Below are 22,489 nucleotides of genomic sequence, written 5' to 3' on the forward strand. Positions count from 1 at the left end.
ATCTTACTTTCTCTTGTTGAAGTCCTTGGTTCCATCCTAGTGCTTGTCAGTCCCATTAGAATTTGCATCTCAGTGTTGCCTGATTCTACAGCACATTTAAAAATAGAATCTTAGCCTTGGAATGTTGCCTTGGAGTTTGCAGAGACAGTGCACTCGTATGGGTGAATGAGGACTGAACCATTAGACCGGTACCTTACCATGGGAGTTCAGGTTGTGGGAGTAACTGTTAAAGCTAATTAGAGTCTTGAAGGTTAGGATAAACCTTGAGATAAAAATAATGACCCTTTTGTGGTATGAAAGAGTACTTATTCCTGTCAATCATTGAGCTATCCATAGACTACAGGTGGAGAACCAGAGAAGGGGACAGAATTGAGATGAAAAGTAGGTATTGAATGAATAACAAAGAGGTGAGGAAAATGGGGATGAAGCAAAAGATTAACAGAAAGGGTGTCTTAGTTTGAGGTTCATGAGCTACAGGCTAGAAGCAGTACACACAGATGATACACTCCCAAGAAAGCGTGGGAAGTTGTACCAGGTAATATACAGGATGTGAAGCCAGGTCTTGCGTAGCAATAGGACTTGAAGCTAAACAGGAGGTCTGGGAAACTGGAATGAAAGCTTGCATATCATAGTCTGTCCAAGGCTGTACAAAGACAGTGGGATAGTGGATGGCCAAAAGCTGAAATGCCAGATTGTCACGGTTTCAGGTGTTTGGCAGTTGAAATTCAAAAAAATGCATGGTATCCACTGCTTCAGATGGATTAGTGCAGGTGTAGGCAACCTATGGCACGTGTGCCAAAGGCGGTACATGAGCTGATTTTAAGTGGCAGTCACACTGCCTGGGTCCTGGCCACTGTGCATTTTAATTTAATTTTAAATGAATTATTTTACTTTACATACATACATATTACTTTAACTAAACTATTGTTGTATGTATATATTGTAGACTTATAGAAAGAGACCTTCTAAAAATGTTAAAATGTATTACTGGCACGCGAAACCTTAAATTAGAGTGAGTAAATGAAGACACGGCACACCACTTCTGAAAGGTTGCCAACCCCTGGATTAGTGCTTGCACACGAGTTGGTTGGCTCTGTGCATAACAACAAAATCAAACTGACAAGCTCTGTTTCTGAAGTACTGTTCTGTTGCATTCTAGACATACTGCTATTTAAACCTGGCTGCTAATATATTGTGAATGTGCCCAGTTCACTTGTGGTTAGAAGAGGCAAGTAGCAGAGGGAACCTCAGGCTTGAAGTAGAAAATAAAGCCCCATGCTTTGGGAGGAAATTAATCTAGATTGTACCATTGTGACTTTCATTGTGGTCGTTTTTTATAATATGAGGCTTATGCATATGGAGAAAGGTCACCTCTCTCAAGTCTATCATTTGTAGAAAAGTGACCAGCAGTCTCTTTGTGAGAGATAAGGAGACAAACTTGAGACAATGATCTCTAGAATACAGCTGCATCAGAAGTTTCTTTTTGTTTTTGTTTTTAATAGCTTTAACTACACTGTAGTGGCCCAAATGGTGCCATAAAATTCTATGGTGTGGAATATGAAACTGGAAGGACGTTCCTATGGGGAGTGTAGTCTGGCTGATTGAAAATAATCCACTCTTGCTGATGGAAAAAGGGTGTGTTTTCATGATTAAAAACAAGCATGAAGTAACAGTAAAGTATGGTTTCAACATCAGTGCTTGAAACTATAATGAAATATGTAAGAAATGCTACAATTTGTCCCAAATTAAACTAAATGTATGTGTTTAATAACCGGTAAGCTGATGGTCAGGGAAGAGCCTGCAGTTAGAAGATGCACATTTAGGGCATGTCTACACTTACCGTTCAGCTCACTAATAGTGACTTGTTTTTCTAAACTAGTACCAACTATCCCAGATCTGAAAGCTCACATTTAGCTATATTTTACTGTTAATTTTTGAATTCCTGTCCCTTTCCCTCTAAACTCTATGGAAGTTTTTTTTCCAGCTCTGATATCTTTGATATGCTTACTGTGATGATGAGCAATTATTGAACTTGGGCAAAATCACCAGTTTGCACATGGCAAGGTGTTTGCAATTGAAAAGCTTCCATTTGAAACTTCCAACCACATCTAAAATACTTGGGGGGGAGATGAGAGCAACTGTAGCAGTTAGGACTTGAAACTATTAATAAATGGATAAAATCTATTAAGTCTGATATAAACATGTATTTGAAATTAAAGTCAGCAATGATGTAGCTATGGTCAGTTGTCACATAAAGTACTTATATTTAATGTTGTTGGGAGTTGCTTGAAATCTCAAAGGAAATTTTCTAGAAGTCTGTTTAGGGTAGCAATTTCATTAAACTTGGTCAAAATAAGACATGCACTGAAAATTCTTAATGCTCTCTAAAAGCGTTCGGACTTGGCGTTGACATGGTATTAAGAGTGGTTTTGGTAAGTATTAACTTATTAGTATTTTTGCATGTTAACTGCTGCCAGCAGTCTTTCTTCTTTAAAACTAATTTGCGTGGTCCCAGCTTTTGAAACCCACAGTGTTTTTAAAAAAAAAAAAAAAAAAAAAAAAAAAGGCTACCACCGGAGTATATTGCACTGTCCCTTTAAGTTTGAAATATTAATAAAAAGCATGCTGTTACTGTATTGTTTTCTTCACTGATTTTATTAATCTCAAAGGCTTAAAATAGCTTGTTTATTCATAAACTACCTTTTCATATCTGCAAACTATCTTGTTAAGAGTTAATGAGAGCTGGGCAGATGGCATTGATTATGAAGACTTTGAAAGAGCGTCTTAGACTATAAAAGCAGCTTGTGCATGATGATGCAAGTAGATATGATAGTTTCCAAAATGTTGCTTAAATAACTAGCTTTGTGAGGATGGAAAACACAAAATAATCCCTGGAAAGGATAATCTGTGGTGCATTACATTACAGATATGCCATTTAAACAGACATCTTCTGTAGCTGTAGCGGGGGCTGTAATTGGAGCAGTTCTTGCTCTCTTTATCATTACCATCTTTGTGACAGTGCTATTGACTCCAAAGAAAAAAAGGCCGTCGTACCTTGACAAAGTGTAAGTATCTTAATTTCTTAAACTAGAAACAATAAGCATGAAGTATTTGGCTGTATTTGTAGTAGCTTAAATGCTATAGTTACTTTGTAAGAAACAAAACTTTAGTATGTACTACTGTCAGTCTCTGAAACCAAAAGTGGTGTTGAGAAATTGAACAATGCAGAATCACCAGGATTTATAAAAAGAAAAAACAAACATAGTTAAACGAAGTATGTTAAGTGTCTTTTCCCTAGAAAAGCATAGCTGTTTCCAAGGCAAAAGGTTTGTGTTTATTTTTTTTAAAGTGCCGTAGTACACAATACTCTTTTTAACATCTGTTAAAACTAAAATATAAAAGACTGGTGAAGCAGTTAAAGTTAGTACACAAAACACAACCAACAGGGAGCAGGAGGAGGGTTGATGGATCAGGAGTTCGGGGGAGGAAGGGGGGGCTGTCAGGGGCGGGGAATGGCTGGATGGGGCGTTGGAGTCCCGGGGAATCTGTCTGGAGGCAGGGGTGTGGATAAGGGTTGGGGCAGTCAGGGACAGGTAGCAGGTAGAGTCCTAGGGGGGCAGTTAGGGTGGGTGGGAGTCTCAGCAGGGGGCAGTCAGGGGACAAGGAGCGGGGAGGGGGTTGGAGGTTCTGAGGGGGGTGGGAAGTGGGAGAGTGGATGGGGGCGGGGCTCAGGTGGGGCTCTCCCCCGGTCCTCTTTTTTGATTGTTGAAATATGGTAACCCTATAAAAGTGGTGCCCTGGCTTGGCAGGGAGGAGCCGCCTTCCGGAGGCACCGGAGAGCCAGAGCGTCGGCTTGCAGGAGCAGCGAGCCCCAGCCATGGAGGAGCCGGCATGGCACAGGGGGGGCAGCAGCCCTGTAAAGGCGGCGGCACCACTATTGGGAAGCAGCTGTGCCCCCCCGCACCTCCTGCCCAGGCTGTGGCGCCGGGGGGGCGGGAAGCACGCCAGGCCACAGCCTGGGCAGGAGGTGCGGGGGACGCGGATGCTTCCCAATAGTGGTGCCGCCGCCTTTACAGGGCTGCTGCCCCCCCTGTGCCACGCCGGCACCACTATTGGGAAGCAGCCACGCCCCCCGCACCTCCTGCCCAGGCAGTGGCTTAGCGTGCTCTCCCCCCCGGTGCCCCAACAGGCTGCAGCAGATGCATGCAGTCGGCAGCCCCCATGTGCCCCCCGGCTCCCCCCTCGCCACGTTCGGGCTTTGCAGCTCCCGGGCATGTGAGCTGCCACCTGCTCTGGGAGGGGCAGCGGCGGTGGTGGCTCACACTCCCGGGAGCCGTAGAGCCCAAGTGCGGTGAGGGAGCAGCTGGGGGGCGCATGGGGGGCCGGTGCCCACATACATCCGCTGCAGCTTGCAGGAGCCCCCCGGGGGGCGTGCCGCAGCCTGGGCAGAGGGCGTGGCTGCTCTCCGCTAGCCGTGTCGCCGCCTTTGCAGGGCTGCTGCCCCCCTGCACCACGCCGGCTCCTTCATGTCTGGGGCTTGCCGCTGCAAGCAGGACACTCTGGCTTTCTGGTGCCTCCAGAAGGCGGCTCCTCCCTGCCGAGCTGCTGCAGCGGCCCAAGCCTGGCAAAGCCAGTGAGTGGACTCAGGGTGGGAAGGGCTCGTGGGGGGGCTGTGCACCCTCCAGGGGAGTTCAGGGAGTGGGGGGGAACCTGGTCTGGGGAGCAGTCCCTCGGCACAGTTGGCCACTGGGGTCTATAAAGGCTCGTTGGGTTTTGCCCCTCAATGAACCGATGTGCGGGGGGGGAGGGGGGTGGTATGCTGGGGGGGGTTCGGCCCTCAGCAGTTTTCTTTGGAGTAATATGGCCCTCGCCACTTTACGAGTTGTGCAGGCCTGCAATGTACTAATGGACGATTCATTAAGCATTTTCTCATCATGTGTACAAGTGTAACTAGACAATACTGTACAGAGGTGTTTTATTCTAAGTAGATACAAAACAAACTGAACTTAATATAAATCAATACAGGTGACTTTAAATCTTATAAAAAGTATGTATAATCTGTTTGGCCCACAAAATGTTGTGCTAAGGTCCTATGTAATAAGGTTGGGGTACCAATGAATTAAAGGAAATATCTGGGTACCTCAAATGAAATTAATTGATTATACACAGACTAAAAAAAGTTGTTTTTTTTGTTTGTTTGTTTTTCAGGAATATTACATATGAAATACTTAATCAAAAACTAAAATACTTAACTAATCCGGGCACAAAACAAAATTTTCAAAAGTGCCTCAGTTACTTGGTGCTCAGTTTCTGTTTAAAAATAGACTGTTTTGAGGAGAGAGGGAGTGCCAATGATTGATCTGGTGAAAATCAAGGTCCCTTCAAAGGGTTTATCAGGATAGAGTAGAAAATTTACATTAAATCATATCGTCATTCTTAGGTGGCTACTGCTGCACTTGTTCATAGTTGAACTACACACTACAGTAAAAGAAAACAAAACTCTAGGCTCAGATGTTTAACTGCAGTTGAAGTTTGTGGGATCATCCTGAATATTAAGTGGACAAAAATGAATCCGTGAGGTACTAGTCAGATGGGACTTAACTGAGGACTTCATATATTAAAAGAAATATAGACAAATGCAGTTCAGTCTTATTTTTTCAGGTCTGCAATGCATTGTTAAAAAAAATCATTCTAGTTTACTTTGGCTGTTCTGGGAAAGTAAAGATTTAACAGCTCCTCCAGTTGTCTAGCACCTACACACTCACTCCTTCCTTGGTATATATTATGAGCTCCAGCTTCCAACTTCTCCTTCCACACTGGTACTTGGAGACGTTATATGTAGAGAACACATTTGGTGTTCTCCTTTTCTGTGTAGAAATACTTTATCTTAATTACTGAAGATTCACAAATAGGTATTCTCAGAAGAGAAGAGGTAACTTTCAAAGTAAGCAATTACCTAAGATTTACTCAAATCTAACAAAATTCATTAAGGATGATAATGTTGGGATTCCCTCTGAGACCTTTTCCCATCAGCTTCCCAAGAACTCAGTTCCACTTCATCACTCAGGTATTTTTATTTGGCGTACAACAGTGCTATGCTAAATTGATCAGATTCAAACGCAGTGGGCTGGATGCAGGGTACATCACAGCTCCAAAGTTGCACAGAAGCCCTCTCACTTACATAGGTATATACAAAGAGATGTGTTATATATAAAATTACACCTCTTTGCATTTACTACACATTACATCACATATTTGTGGATTGGCTTGGTTACTTTGTGGGAACCAATGCCCATGCAGCATGCTCTGTCCATGGTTCGACTTCCTCTTTATCTCATCTCTACGTTCCTAGCTTATTTGTTCCTTATGTAGCTCACAACAAATAGTTCCTTGTGTGTTCTCCCTCTTAGGTTAGTTCGCTAAGACATTCTTTTTAGTTTGCTGACCTATATACTCACCTTATTTAGTGCATATATCCTGTTTTTCAGTCCAATGATTACCTGCCTAATCCTGTCTTCCAAAGAGTGAGGTCTCCCTGTGTGTGTTAATTACTCCTGTCCGGCCAGGCCTCAGCTAGAAATAATATCTAACATTTGAGTATTCATAATTAAGATTCTTAGTACACTGAAGTCTTTCCCATAATTTTAAATTGAACATAGAGAAATAAAATAATTCCCATTGTTTCGATAAGTAGTACTTTCTTTTGTACTGCAGACAGTTATCCAAAGTAAACATCTCTTATGCAAGACTGATTACAAAGAATGCATACGATATGAAGAATAACTAGTTAAAGACTATGAAGGGCCATGTAATTGGTGGTTGCCAATAGGTTATGTTTACGAAACTCAGTTTCATTGTAGATCTATTAGTGGTGAGAGGAAACAAGCTGTAGAATATGTATCCAGGGCATTTTTGAGTTGGTTAATGTTTCTGTGAAGGTATTACTGTGGAGAACGTTGACTTTACTGTTCATTTGGTCTTCATAAATATGCCAAGTCAAACTGTATTATCTCTTTATGCAGGATTGATCTTCCACCCACACACAAACCACCACCTTCATATGAGGAAAGAGCACTCTCTGTATCTCAGAAAGAAGTCATTCAGGTAGGTGAATGAGTGATTTTAACACTTCAAAACGGAGAATAAGCATGTGCTAACTAACATTATGTGGCTTAAAATAATACTTCAGTGTTAGATGTACAGCTCCTTGTAATGGGAATTGACTAATGTTGGATTTCTGCAACATGAACTTGTTGATTTAAACTTACGTGAAAGAAACTACTATTTTACTGAAGTATTAAAACAAAGTATTAAAAGGGTTTCATTTTAATTAGCTATTTGTTTTCTCAGCGTATAATATATTAATTTTATATGGAAATGCCGTAATTTGCTGAAATTGGCATGTATTAAACACAATGCTGTAGCTGCTCGAAAGCAAAATAACTCGTAAATGGTAGTTGGTTATTTTATGCTCCAGAATATTCTAGTGCACCTGAAAAGATGGGGACAGAACTGCATTGTGAGAAGTATTAATGGTTTGTCCGCCTAAGCTTCCTTATGCAGATGAATTAATAATGCCCCCGGACATGGAAGAACCACAGGAGCCGCCATCCTGTTAACCTAGTGTATGTGTGACGGGTTGAATCACAGAAACCCCCTTGGGAACTGCCACCTGATGTGCAAAGACTACCCCTGTTCCTGTTTTCCCTGCCGGCTCAGGGCTCCAGCACCCTGTCTTGCTGAGCCAGACACTCTCCCATCTGCTCCAACACAGACCCAGGGTCTGAATCACTTGTCCCAAAGCTTCAAGTTTACCTGAAAACAGCTCACAGAAGTGGGCATCTAAGTGCTAAAGACAAGCACAACTCCCAATGGGGTCTAAACCCAAATAAATCTGTTTTACCCTGCATAAAGCTTATGCACGGCAAACTCATAAATTGTTCGCCCTCTATAACACTGATAGAGAGAGAGTTGTTTGCTCCCCCAGGTATTAATACATGCTCTGAATAAATTACTAAATAAAAAGTGATTTTATTAAATACAGAAAATGGGATTTAAGTGGTACCAAGTAGTAACAGACAGAACAAAGTAAGTCACCAAGCAAAATAAAATAAAATGCGCAAATCAATGTCTAATCAAGCTAAATACAGATTCTCATCTTCAGAGATGCTTGAGTAAGTTTTTCTCAGACTGGACACCTTCCAGGCCTGGGCACAATTCTTTCCCCTGGTACAGTGCTTGTTCCAGCTCAGGTGATAGCTAGGGGATTCTTCATGATGGCTCCTCTCTCCCTTTGTTCTCTTCCACCCCTTGATATATCTTTTGCATAAGGCGGGAACCCTTTGTCCCTCTAGGTTTCCACCCCCCAGTCACTGGAAAAGCACCAGGTTAAAGATGGGTTCCAGTTCAGGTGACATGATCACATGTCACTGCAAGACTTCATTGCCCACTTGCCAGCACACACACATACTGGAAGACTAACAGGTAAACACAGCCATCTGCAGACAATGGTCCTGGTTAATGGGCGTCCTCAAGATTCCAAACTATCATTAATGGCCCACACTTTACATAATTACAATAGGCCCTCAGAGTTATGTTTTATATTTCTAGTTTTAGATACAAGAGTGGTACATTTCTACAAATAGGATGATCACACTCAGTAGATTATGAGCTTTGTAATGATACCTTACAAGAGACCTTTTGCACGAAGCATATCCCAGTTGCATTATATTCACTTATGTTTTTATAAAACCATATAGACTGCACAATGTCACAGTATGGTCTTTCAGTAATGGAAGTGCCTTAGAATGATGGCTTCTGTGATGGGGTGGCAGGCATAAGCCACTGAATACCTTTGTCATAATTGAACTAGTCAACTCTGCTGTCAGTCAGACTTGGATGACTTCATTTACTAGAAAGGTTTGTTCTGTAATAGGCAACATATATACAACTAATTTTAACATTCATTACTGAAAGCATCCTCAATGGGAAATATTAGTATTTCACTTCATGTAATGCACTATACCCAACCACCCCATAAAATGTAGAGGTTTTATGAGCCTCAAAATTGAGGCTGGATGTGGATTTTGAACCTCAAAGTCTAGGAGTGAAATCCTGGTCCCATTGAAGTCAATGACAGAAAAACCATTGACTTCACTGTACCTAGAGTTTCATTCTAGGAGTGCTCTAATTTGGGCTTCAGTTCAGTACCTATAGTATTTAATCAAGTTCATGTTAAAAGTTTACCATACCAAGCTCCATTGTAAAATAGTTCACAGATTTCAGTCTATTGGCTGAAATTTTTCTGTAATTCTTTCCTCTTAACTTACTAACCATATAAAGCAAGAAAACTGATACTCAAGATACTAGTGTTTGAATATTGACTGCTCATTTTACTATAACGAGGTTAGAGAGAGAAGATGCAGTTGGGACAGCCTGAAATAATTAAGGCTCTAGTTATGTGTTAAGGGGAGAAAAAGACCAGCGTGACTGTCTTGTACCTTAAATAGGGGGGTGAGGCATATGTTAGACCTTTGTTTTTCCTTTCACACACAGTCACTGAGATGAATTGGGTTTAAAAGCAATGAGAGTTATTAAAGTGAAATGGGGAGAAAAGGGTGATGGAGATTTGGGACAAGATGTTGTTCATCTTGGTTTTGTATGAGCACAACTGGAGTGATAGCTTGTTTTTAGGACACCAGGAAAAGACTTCAGCTTTGGAACAAAGCTGAGTTTTCACACTGAACACTTTCACACTTGGTTCACACATTCTATAGTTTTTGGTCAAGAATTGCCTGAAGGAAAACTTCTGCAAAAAAAAACAGCATTTCCTTCACCATAGTTAAATAACGAAGTTCTTAATTATGGAGTTATGGACTCTGCTGTTAGTTGCAAGACCGATAACATTGTAAGCCTGATGAAAACTTCTTTGTTCTCCCTCTCCTCTTGCCCCCCAACCCCATTCGGTCTCACCCCGATATCTCATTGAGATTGCTTTAAGCATCCAGGCTTAGTGTCTTGCAAAATGTATTAATTATGAAAACTGATACTCTTATTGATATAAATGTCCAGTCCCCTGTTCAAATTTGAACATTTTTGACCTCAACTTCTTGAGGCAATCCGTTTCAAAATCTAATCACAGGTTGTGTGAAAAGTTATTTCCTTAATTCAATTTTGAGTTTGCTGTCTGATAGTGTCACTAAATGTCTAGTTGTTCTTGTGTAATGAGACAGGGAGGACAGAAGTTCCCAATCTACCTTCTCTATTCCACGCATTATTTAATTTATTTTATCACGTCCGCTTTTATTTCTATGGTAAACAATCCTAATATTTTTCCATGCCCTTGACTGTTCTCATCACAGTTCTCTGAACCCCTTTGCATTCTGTAATAGACCTTTCTTTAAGATGTCGTGGCCACTGTTTCAGGTGAGGCCACACAAATGATGTATATAATGATCTTATATAAAATCTTATTAGATTAGTCCTATTCCTTAGGCATCCTGATACCATTTCCTTTTTTTAACCTTTAGTAGAGGTGTTCACTGAGCGGCCAACAATGACATCTGTGCCCCTTTCATGAGCAGATTAAGTCTATTTAGACCCTTGAGAGTTGTAAGAGTATTCTTGATTTTTTTTTTTCTATACAGTGTGCCTTTCTTTGCATTTATTGACATTGCATTCACCTGCCGTAATGCAGCCAAATAACCTAGTTTGTTTAGGTCCATGGGAAATTTCTCAGTGATTCTCACTAATCTATATAACTTTTTATGAACTGTAATTTTTTTTCCTCATTACTCACCTCTTTGCCTACTCCAGACTATTAACAAATATTTTAAACTCTTGGCCTTGGTATATAACCTTGGTGCACTCTACTGTTAACCTTTTGCCATGAGAAAAATCAGCCATTTAATTCTAGTTTTGACTGTTTCCTAGTCGGTTACCTAACCATGACAAAATTTACTTTCTCACCCTATGACCATGTGGACTTTCTGTGGTAACTTATGAGGGATCTTGTCAGAGGATTTTTGGAAGCTGAAATGAACCATCATTTATCCTTTATCCATTAGTTCATTGACATGTTCAAAGATCTCTAAGATATTGAGACGCACATTTTCTTTGCAGAAGAGGAGGTTTGGACTGAAGGTAATGTCTTAAAGTTAAAGGTCCTAATGGAGAAAGCAGTAGTGATTCTTCAAATGCTTCATTGTATTGCATTATGAGGTTACACATACACACCATGCATTCAGATCTGGAGAATTTGAAAGTAGCATCCATTGGTCTGTGCATGTGCTCTGGCTCACCTCATGCCTCTGTCTGAGGGAATAAAGGGCAGGTCACGCTGTCTGCCTGTCCAGTTCCTTCTCACCACCACATAGTCCGGGTCAGAACCTTCAGTGTCCATGGCTTTGGCTTCATTCTACAAAATAAGAATAACATAGTTCGTAAATAGTTATAACAGTTTTAAGAGTTTTTACAGTTTTTAGTGTTTTATAGCCCTATTAGTGTTAGTCTCCTGAGAGGACCCCCATACCCTGTTTGGGTGCCAGACTATGCCCAGGCATCAAACTCTGCTTCCTGCCTGCGATTCTTCTTGGTCAGTGATGAGCACCAGCGCAGCCTGTACTACCGTGAGGAAGTCCACATCATGGCGAGGTGCAGTATTTGCCAATCATTCTCCAGCCATACCTGCCAGACGTGAAGCAAAACCCTCCTCCCCCTTCTGGACTTGATCAGGACAACCTCAAATTCTATAACTGCAAGAGCATATCTGCCCAAGGACAGGTTCCAGGCCATGAAAACTATCATCACCCATGTCGCAAATAATGTTCAAGTATCGGTCAAGTCATGTCTCTCTCTCTCCTAAGTCATATGGCCTCCATGCATCTGTCACCCCATTCTTCATTGCTTTCAAACACAGCTGCAGTCAATATATTATCGAAATTGCAATTCCATGAACCTCTTGGTGACATTTCCAGTCAATGAGTATTTTCTCTGCTGTGATGGGCAAATCCTCATCAGATATGCATGGGAGTCCCTTCTTCAAGGAGTGTTTCTGTGGGTGCTTCACTTTAGGTGTCTGCTCCCTGCGCCTGAAATCGCACAGACACCTAAGGAGGAAAACCCACAGGAACAGCCATCTTGAAGAACCTCAGTTACTACACAAGATGAGTAACCTCTTTTCTCCCTTCCACCCTGGACAGGAGTATTATTACAGATGCATCCCTGTTAGGTTGGAGAGCTCACATGAACAGCCACACAGCACAAGGTACCTGGACCTCTCGAGAGTCCAGAATGCACCTCAATGTCTTGGAGTTGCGAGCTGTCTGGAAAGCATGTGAATCCTTTCTTCAATTCATCCATGCTCACCATGTCTTTATAATGTCAGACAATGTTATGACATCTACAAGCAGGGAAGAGCGAGATCTGCCTCCTTGTGTGCAGAAGCAGTCCACCTTTGAAACTGGTGTATCAGGAGTCAAATTACTCTATCAACAGCCTATCTTCCAGGGAAGCAAAATGTGCTTGTGGATTCTCGCAGCAGACATTTTGCAGTCGACCACAAGTGAGAGCTCCACTATTTGGTACTGTGCATTATTTTCGCTCTATGGGGAACCCCAACAAGGGATCTGTTCACGCCTCAAGCAAACAAGAAATGCACCACAAGTTGCTCCAGAGGAGCCATAGGTCGCCACTCCCAGGGCAAAACTCTACTTCTTCCTTGGTCAGACCAGTTCAACTTTCCTTTGCCTGTCCTCTGCTGCTGCTCTTGCCATGGATTCTATGCAAAATCCGGCAGGAAAGAGTACGGGTCATCCTGATTTCCCCCTTCTAGCCCCAACCATTCTGGTTCCCAAACTCCTACACATGTCATCCTGAGGTCCAATCCTCCTCCCAATATTCCCCAAGTTTCTGTCCCAGTAGAACAGCAAGATCAGGCATCCCAATCCATGTCCGCTCCATCGCAAGGGTTGGTATTTAGGTTTGCTGAGTCATTGTAGCCATGTCAGTCCTAAGATGATATTAGACAGACATGGTGGGTTAAGTAATATCTTATTGGACCAGCCTCTGTTGGTGAGAAAGACAAGCTTTCCCAAACCTGAAGAAGAGCAGTGTGGCTCGAAAGCTTGTCTGTCTCGCCAACAAAAGTTGGTCCAATAAAAGATTACTTTACCCACCTTGTCTCGAACATCAGGTTTGTCCTCATATTCAGAAGCCTACTCTCCAGTGGGATCTAAACCCTGTTCGCTCAGTACTCACAAGTCCCCCTTCCCCCCTTTGAACTTTTGGCTGCTTTCTCAATGTGTCTCCTTCCCATGAAGGTTGATTTCTTTGTAGGCATCATCTCAGCAAGATGAGTTGATGAACGTGGAGCAATGATGGCTGATCCTCCATACACATATTCCATAAGGATAAGGTTTCCTTGTACCTACACCATAAACTGACCCCTAAAGTAGTTTTGGAATTTTACCTTAACCAATTGATTCACCTACCTGTGTTCTTCCCCAAACTGAAAGAATTAAAAATAGTTCATAACATTTGAGAATTGCCTGAGAGCTGTACGCAATCAAGGTACTACTACTTGCCCAAGGACACTTTCACGGCTAGTGCTCTTTGACACTGTCAGGGTTAGTTTAGTTGTCCTTGGGGAATCTCTTTGCACTAAAGTCTGTGTGAGAAGTTCAGTGGGTGAGTGACTTTTCAGTTCACTGGCAGTTCAAAAAATCAGAACCAGCTTTTGGTTCAGGTCAAACAGAATCCAAATGAAATCTCTTTAGTTGAAACCGACATGAATATTTTCAGGCATTTCTAAAGTGCTAAATTTCCAAAACGGCCAGAGGTGAGCGTAGTGCTGCTGACCTCCTTTGTAAGTTGTAGCTCAGTGGTTAGGACATTCACCTATGTGAAGAGTAGGTTCAATTCACCCGTGTCCCTGATGTGGAGGAGGGAATTGAATTTCATTGTCCTATGTTGCAGGAGTGTCCTAGCTGCTAGGCTATGAAATAATCTGGTGGGGGCTTTGTCAGTCTCCTAGTGAAGTTGTAATTTTATGTAAATAAATAATAATTAGTCATTGCAGCATAGACTTGAGTGTCCTAAATCCTTGGTGAATGATCTAGCCAATGCTACAGTGTCATGCAAGGTTTCTGGCTGAATGACTATAAATTGCCACAATGAATGACGACCACCACCACCACCTCTCTCTGTTGGTTATTCTGTGAATGGCTTTTAGGCCCCAGGGAAAAGAAACTTGCTGCAACTATTTGTCAAATTAGTAAATTGCTTTGGGTTGACCAAAACTGCATTTTTGGCAAATAAAGTATTTATAAAAATTTTTTGACTGAGCTCTCCATAAGATATCAGTACCACTTGTTGCCTCTGCTTTTTGCTAGGAGTCATTAAGAAAAAGGCCTGGTGTTTGTATGTGGGATATTGGAAAAGCAGCAGTCCTGTTATTAGTTAGTGCTTACTTAAAACAGGAAGAGCGCTAATTGACTAGTTTGAGTGTGAAAGATGAAAAAAAAATGGAGCAGTTACTAAAGCAAATATGTCTGACATGGTTTCTATTGGATAATGTAATCAATCTCCTACAACTACTGTCATTTATAATATGCTGGCTAGGCATAATTTTACAGTAATTCATGGATTCTAAGGCCGGAAGGGACTGTTGTGATCATCTAGGCTGACTTCCTGTATAGCACAGGCCATAGAACTTCCCTAAAATAATCCCTAGAGCATATCATTTAAGAAAAAGTCCACTCTTGTTTTAGAAATTGTCAGTGATGGAGAATCCATCACAACCCTTGGTAAGTTGTTCCAGTGGTTAATTACTCTCACCATTAAAAGTTTATACCTTATTTCCAGTCTGAATTTGTCTTCAACTTCCAGCCATTGAATCATGTTACACTTTCTGTGCTAGATGGAAGAGCCCCATTATTAAATATTTGTTCTGTTCCCCATCTTATAGACTGTAATCAAGTCACCCTTTAACCTTATCTGTTTTAAGCTAAATAGTTTAAGCTCCTTGAGTCTGTCAGTATAAGGCATGTTTTCTAATCCTTTAATCGGTCTCATGGATCTTCTCTAAACGCTCTCCAATTGATCAACGTTATTCTTGAATTGTGGGTCAGGTTTCAAGTCCTTTGCAAATTTCATCAGTGGTGATTTTTCTTCCAGCATTGGCAAAAATCCTAAATAGTATAGGACCAAGAACTGATCTCTACAGGTCACACTGAAAACCAACCTGCTTAGTGACAATTCGTCGTTTACAGTTACAATTTGAGACCTATCAGTTAGCCAGTTATTGTTAATCCATTTAACACAGAGATAATCAGTAAGCAGCCTATGGGCCAAATGTGACCCACCAAGGCTTCCAGTGTGGCCTGATAGCTCACCTTAAATGTTAATCATTAAGTTCACAAACCGTGATGAACTGCCTATCATTTGCCTATGACTTCCTTAGTACGTAACTTACTGGCACTGCTTAATTTGTAATGAAAAAGGTGCCGGGGCTCAGCTCAGCCACCGTTACTTGTGCACTGCTGCTGGCGGTGGCGCTGCCTTCGCAGCTGGGCGGCCAGGGAGTGGCAGATGCTGGCTGGGAGCCCAGAGGTGCCGGGGCCGATCCCCAGCACAAATTAAGCATTTGTTACTGGATCTTAAATTCTCACAATATCAATACGATTGTGCCTCCCTTTTTTTCATTAGTGATGCAACTGGTGCCAAAAATCTACACTAGTGGGAGTAAATGTCACAAAGTCGACAGCAAAACCAAGCTTTTAATCCACACTGGACAGCACTTTTCTTTTTATTAAACTACCTCATTTAAATTCAGAATCTTTGTTTTAATATGCCAAATGACTGCGTCAGTCTGTAAGGTTATCAACATGAGGCACTACATTAAATCAAAGCGCAACGTTGGCCTATCCTCCTGGCAGTATTGCGAGATGTGACAAAATTGAAAATCTGAAATCTTCATATCACACTTAAAACGTTATTGTCACAACAGCAGTGAATCTACAAGAAAAAACAACTGTCTCTCTCTTTGGATCATGTTGGTACTAGTTAAAAAGAGAGCCTTTCCTGGATGCTTGTGAAAGAGTGCATGTTGGAAATGCTGGAGGAGCTTTTTGCTGGAGATAAAAACAAAGATGACGTGCACCATATGAAGCAAGTTCCCTTGTCTGATTCCACGGCAGTGTGAAGATTGGACATAATTTATGAGGATTGTTTGTCAGCACTGCTTTCAGATTTAAAAAATGCCAAATACAGGTCTCTTGCAGTAGATGAATCAAATGATTTAAGTGACTGCCCAGCTATCGCTGTTTTAGATTTTATGATTTTCAACAAAAAATTTGTGTGCATGTTACTATTAGAAACCTACACCACAGGAGAGATCATTTTTGAAAAGGTAAAAGGCTTTTTTGGGGGGGGGGAGGGGCGGGGAGGAGGAGGAGGAGGAGGAAGGGTAAGGTTTAGACCTGCAGAAGGTTAACTTGCTTGTTACAGACCAAGGTCCCTCCATGACCGGGAAAGAGAAGGGCTTTGCTTCACGTTTGGCAGCAATACATACTTCATTAAATGTACTTCTCTGCATCATTCACCAGACTGTTCTGTGCGATAAATTGTCTGGGGACATGAAAAAAACAATGTTTTTGTGATTAGATTAGCTTGAGTGTATGTGAACTACATACACTTTACTTCTAGCTTGCATCATCGTCTTTTTAAAGCTTTTTTACAAGACATTTGTCCGAATACAGAGACCTGTTGCAGTATGACGATGACCTCTGGTTAAGTAGGGGGAGTGTGTTAGAGGTTTGTGTACTTCAGAAAGAAATAATAGAATTTCTTTCAAACAACAAGATGAACAGGACTTGCAAGTTCCTGGAATTTATGAATGATGTCCTCTCTATCACAAGTAGCCTTTTTGTGCCATATTGCTGGTCACTTTAATTTTCTCAACTTGCCGCTCCAAGGCCATGCAAGCAGTGTCAGGGATCTGTTTGAAAAAGTATGTGCCTTTCAGAGGAATCTTGTAGTCTTTCAGAGAGACAACAGGAAAGATGTTGCACTTTCCCACATTGTGTGTAGTAGCTACAGATGACTTCGATGAAAACATTGCAAGAATTCCTAACCAATCTGAGCAAACATTTTAAAATGAGATTTCAGAATTTTAAAATTCCAAAGGATTTGTTTTTATTTGTTTGTAATCCATTTTGTTGTCTCTGCTGATGGATATTGCCCTTCTGAAGCAAAGAACATTCTTGATTCAGCTGATGAAGGTGCCTTTCAGTTAGAAATTGTAAGGCCCCAGAGCTCACCTATTTTGAAGGCAAAATTCAGAGTAGTGGCACTTTGTGATTTCTGGACTCAATATGCTGCCCAGTTTCAGAATAGCCAGGATCTAGCCATCTAGCTTTTAACGACGTTTGGATCAATATAACTCTGCAAATCTGGGTTTTCTTCCATAAATATGATAAAAAACCAACACTGTGATCGCCTGACAGATGAGCATCTTCACCAGTGCATGCACCTTGCCCTGGCCTCCTACAAATCACTCTTCACAAAGCTTGCCAGAGATCGTCCTTGTCTCCTCTTCCGTTAGAGATTGCCACAAACACAGGTGGTAATGTTGATCGATAAACTTAAAGATTAACACTTACGTTGCAATCGAAGTCTTTATTTATTGGCAGCTGAAACTTTTTTATTTTGTCAGCCTTCTGTGCAAATGCCCCACCTCTTGTCATAAAATTCTCACATTGGCCTGCAGATAGATCTAATTAAGTATCACTGATTTAATGTGTGCGCCATGTTAATTTTCCATCATTCTAGTTTTTTAGTCAAAATGTTGTGTGGTACCAAGTAAAATGCTTTACAAAAGTTTAAGTATATTACATCAATACTTATATCTTTATCAACCAAACTTGTAATCTTATCAAAAAAAGATAAGTCAGTTTTGACAGGTTCGGTTTTCCATAAACTCCTGTTAATTTGCATTAATTACATTTTCTGCCTTTAGTTCTTTGAGTCCCATATCAGCCTTTCCATTATCTTTATATGGGATCGATGTCAGGCTGACAAGATTGTAAAATGTATAGTCTGGTTGGTCCTAGAATGCCATATTCAGGAATTGTCATGCAGCACTTGAGTAATCATGGGATTATCGTTTTGCCTATAAATCAGGTGAATAACTGGCATTTATTGACCCTGTACTTTTTTCAGGGCTTGTCTTCACTACCGGGGTAAGTCAACCTAAGTTACGCTATTCCAGCTACGTGAATAACATAGTTGGAGTCAATATAGCTTAGGTAGAGTTTCCACGGCGTCTTCATCGCGCTGCATCAATGGGAGACACTCTCCCGTCAACATAACTTAATTTTCTTGGGGAGCTGGCGTGCTGGGGTCGACGGGAGAGACCTCTGCCGTCAATTTAGTGGTCTTCACTAGATTTGCTAAATCGACACCTGTTGCATCAATTGCAGCAGCGTCTATCTCCCCAGAGGTGAAGACAAGCCCTGAATCAAGATAATAGAATTTAATAAAAATTGCAGATGACACAAAGTTGGGAGGTACTGCCCATATGGGGGATGACTGGCATATCATACAAGAAGGTCTGGATGATCTTGTAAACTGGAGTAATGGCAATGCGATGAAATTTAATAGTGAAAAGTGCAAGGTCATGCATTTAGGGACTAACAACAAGAATTTTTGCTATAAGCTGGGGATTTATCAATGGGAAGTGGCAGAGTAGGAGAAAGATTTGTCTGTTTGGCCGCTCATAGTCATCCTATGATCAACGATGTGCAAAAAGCTAATGAAGTCCTAGGATGCATCAGGTGAGGTATTCAGTTAAGACAGGGAAGTATTAGCACCGTTATAGAAGGCACTGGTAAGACCTCATGTAGTATATTGTGTGCAATTATGGTCTCTATGTTTATTAAAGATCAGTTCAAAATGGAACAGGTGCTGAGAAGGGCTACTAGGATGATCCAAGGAATGGAAAATCTACCGTAGGAGATGAGATTCAAGCTTGGTTTGTTCAGCCTAACCAAAAGAAGGCTGATGGGAGAAACGATTGCTCTCTATAAATGCATGAGAGGGATAAATACCAGGGACAGAGAGGACACAAGAACAAATGGATATAAACTGGACATCAACAAGTTTAGACTTGAACATCAGCAACTGCCAGTAGCAAAAATCCCCAATGGCCGGAGAGGGAACACTAGATGGGGAGGCTCTGAGTTACTACAGAGAATTCTTTCCCAGGTATCTGTTTGGGGGCTTTGCCCACATGCTCAGGGTCTAACTGATCACCATATTTGGGGTCAGGAAGGAATTTTCCCCCAGGTCAGATTGACAGAAACCCTGGATTTTTTTCGCCTTCCTCTACAGTATGGAGCACGAGTCACTTGCAGGTTTAAACTAGTGTAAATGGTGAATTCTCTGTAACTTGAAATCTTTAAACCATGATTTGAGAACTTCAGTAACTCAGTCAGAGATTAGAGGTCTATTACACAAGTGAGTGGGTGGGTGTGGTTCTGTGCCTGCAATGTGCAGGAGATCACAGTGGTCCCTTCTGGCATTAAAGTCTGAGTATGAATAATAAAATTGAACTAAACTGTGCAGACATTTAGTACAGTGGTAGACAATCCAATGGGATGTGATTAATCCTGTTTTTTGTATTTGGAGACACTAGCCCAAAACACTTGCAATGCTAAGAGTCTATCAGTAATCTATAGCCTATGTGTCATTGCATAATCTGAAGGATAAGGGCTGTTTCAAGGTCTTAAAAGACCAAGGATACAAGTCAGTGTTCTGCAGATGTTGAATGCTGAAAATTTCAGATTTGAAAATGTCACTCAGATTATACACTTGATTATATTTCCTCACATTGCAATTCTAACCTATTTAGAGGGGGTCGGGGGGGGGGAAGGAGAGCTCAGTGGTTTGCGCATTGGCCTGCTAAACCTAGGGTTGTGAGTTCAGTCCTTGAGGGGGCCACTTAGGGATCTGGGGCAAAATCAGTACTTGGTTCTGCTAGTGAAGGCAGGGGGCTAGACTCTGACCTTTCAAGGTCCCTTCCAGTTCTAGGAGATAGGATATCTGCATTAATTTAATCATCACTGTATTGAAATAAAGTGTCTTGCTCCATCGGAAAAATTGTAATGCCAATTTTCAAATGGAATATAGCGCTTGATTTTTTTTTCTTTTGTATGTGCAAATTACTCCAGGCAAAAAACATGGAGACTAACGCACATGCAAGAATACCCTACAACCCAAATTCCTGGCATTATTGGGAACATAGATTGCTAAAGTCATGATGAAATTGAAATGAAGGATAATGTAGGACAGGCAGAATAATGTGACTGTAAATGTACATGTCATTAAGTTTATTACATCACTTTTTCTTTACTGGTGTAATGTTAAGTAGAGAAAGTCATGGTTTTATAAAGAATATTTTTACAGAAGCTATGATTTTCCATCTCTGCCTAGTCTAAGATGGGTTGAGTACTATACTGCCACTTCAGAACCTAATGTTCTTCTTTTCAAGGATTTGTTGAAACATTTCTTATTGTAGGTGGTTATAATTGTATCTGGTACATCAATGCATTAAAAGGTCTTCTCTGACAGAGGACTTTATTATACGAGATACATAGATTAAGCCAAAGCCCAAGTGCCTCTGGAGGCAATGTGTAGCGAATGTGTGTTTGGCTATCTTAACCAAAGTGGATTGGACAGAGTAAATAAGGATGCTGGGTATACATGAAATGGAACTATTGCAAAAAAGAGGAGCATGTAAGAGCAAAGTAGAAAGTGAGACTGAGATAAGAGGAATAGTAAGAGATTTTCAGGAGTATATGGAATAAGAGGAAATGCAAAAACAGACAACTGTGTGCAGTTAAACAGAGCCTTGCAGGTGAAGATGGTTGAAATCAAAATACGAAAGTTCAGGGTTCACTGGAGAGGGTATGTCACTGATGTGTGTGAAGAAAATTGATCATTTTATAAGCATATTGGAGTTGTGATGGCAGCAACTCATAGATCTGAAATGAAAGATGAAACAGGCTTTAGTGATGCAGAAAGAGAGCCTGATTCTTTCCTTTCAAGAGGTTGTCTTGTATTTCTAAACATGAGATATGGCACCCAGCCTCAAGCTGCAGAACTTCCTTGAAAAACTGTCATTTGGGAGGAGGGTGCCCAAGAGATCTTGTAACTCTACTCTATAAAAGGCAGTGCTGACTCCCAACCACCTCATTTCTTTTGCTGCTGCTTTAGAGAGCAATCTGAGTTCTTTCATGCCCTCAGACCAGGTATTTCCAAAGTCTAACTTACAAAAAAAATAGTAAAGTGGCAGATAGCCACTTACCCTTTGGCCCTGAGCCCAGGAGCACCTACAAGAGGTGTGCCTCCTGTTCTCCAATCATACTGGAGAACATCCATGTCCGTGTCCTTGTGCCTTTTATGTGTGTGCAGGACTCTCCTAATAACCCAATGGGAGACTTAAAAGAATGGTTAAAGTATTAGCTCTGGCTAAAAGATGCAGTATGGCCTGACCATTGTTCTGTAATGTGGTACACTGTTCAAAATGCCAGATAGGTAAAAAGTTACAGTGGGAAATTGCGCTCCATCACACATCTGTCCTCTTTGACTTTACCTTATGCCATCCTTAGGAATCTATCACTTCAGATGTTGGAGTAAAATGTGAGTTGGGCTAACAAGGCTGGAGGCCAATCAAGTTGCATTTTAACATGACATTTTTATGGTGTGAACGACTAACTTTGATAGGTGCCACATAATAAGCAATGAAATTCATCAGTTTAAAAAAGCAAAACAAAAAAACCCTCTCATAAATGAAAATATTACTTTGTACCAGATAGGACAATCCCATAAGTACTTGGCTAATTTAATGGAATCTCTCTAGCCACAGTTACTGTATTTCTAAAGCTAATGTAACAAATACCCATTAATCGACTCAAGCTGTATTGCTTGAGTTTCAATAATAAAATTGACTATTCAAATCTGAGAATTGATCAGTACATAAAATCTTGAGGCTTATTTGATACTCATGTTATAGTTTTACTTAAACATCAAGAGTTTTAAATCTTAAGTAGAGGTTGCTCTGATTAGAAATATAAAGCTCTATTCAAACTTAAAAGGTTTCCCAAGGACTATAGAAGTCTCCTCACAAGTTAAACAATCTAATATGTATGTTTTAAAGAACCTTCACAAGTACTTTAGAAATGCAACATACTAGTTAAATAATGTTTCAGGTTTGCTGTATTGCACATGTTACAGCTAATCAGGCAGTAGCTTGATGAAGGGAACAATAATCGTCTCCGTTCAGTCCTGTGGTCTTAAATATTATATACTTGTTTCCCTGAGTAAGTATTTTAGTTGAATTGGAGGTATGCTGTGCTATCTGATGAACAAATGTGTCCAAAGTGAAGTAAGAAGAGGCTTTTTGACCAGAAAAAATGGCATAGAACCTAAT

At 41.0% G+C, this 22,489-nt stretch overlaps 1 protein-coding gene across 2 annotated transcripts in view; it reads left to right on the forward strand.

Annotated features, from left to right (window-relative positions):
* The window catches only part of NECTIN3 (nectin cell adhesion molecule 3), a 209,382-nt gene that overhangs the window by 78,045 nt on the left and 108,848 nt on the right, over positions 1–22,489 (forward strand). For both annotated transcript variants that reach the window (XM_054045629.1, XM_054045638.1), the window contains exons 6-7: positions 2,927–3,065; positions 7,023–7,104. In XM_054045629.1, the coding sequence (XP_053901604.1) occupies positions 2,927–3,065; positions 7,023–7,104 (221 nt within the window). The remainder of the gene's footprint in view (positions 1–2,926; positions 3,066–7,022; positions 7,105–22,489) is intronic.

Source organism: Malaclemys terrapin, chromosome 1, assembly GCF_027887155.1.
Source record: "Malaclemys terrapin pileata isolate rMalTer1 chromosome 1, rMalTer1.hap1, whole genome shotgun sequence".
Classification (NCBI taxonomy): Eukaryota; Metazoa; Chordata; order Testudines; family Emydidae; genus Malaclemys; species Malaclemys terrapin.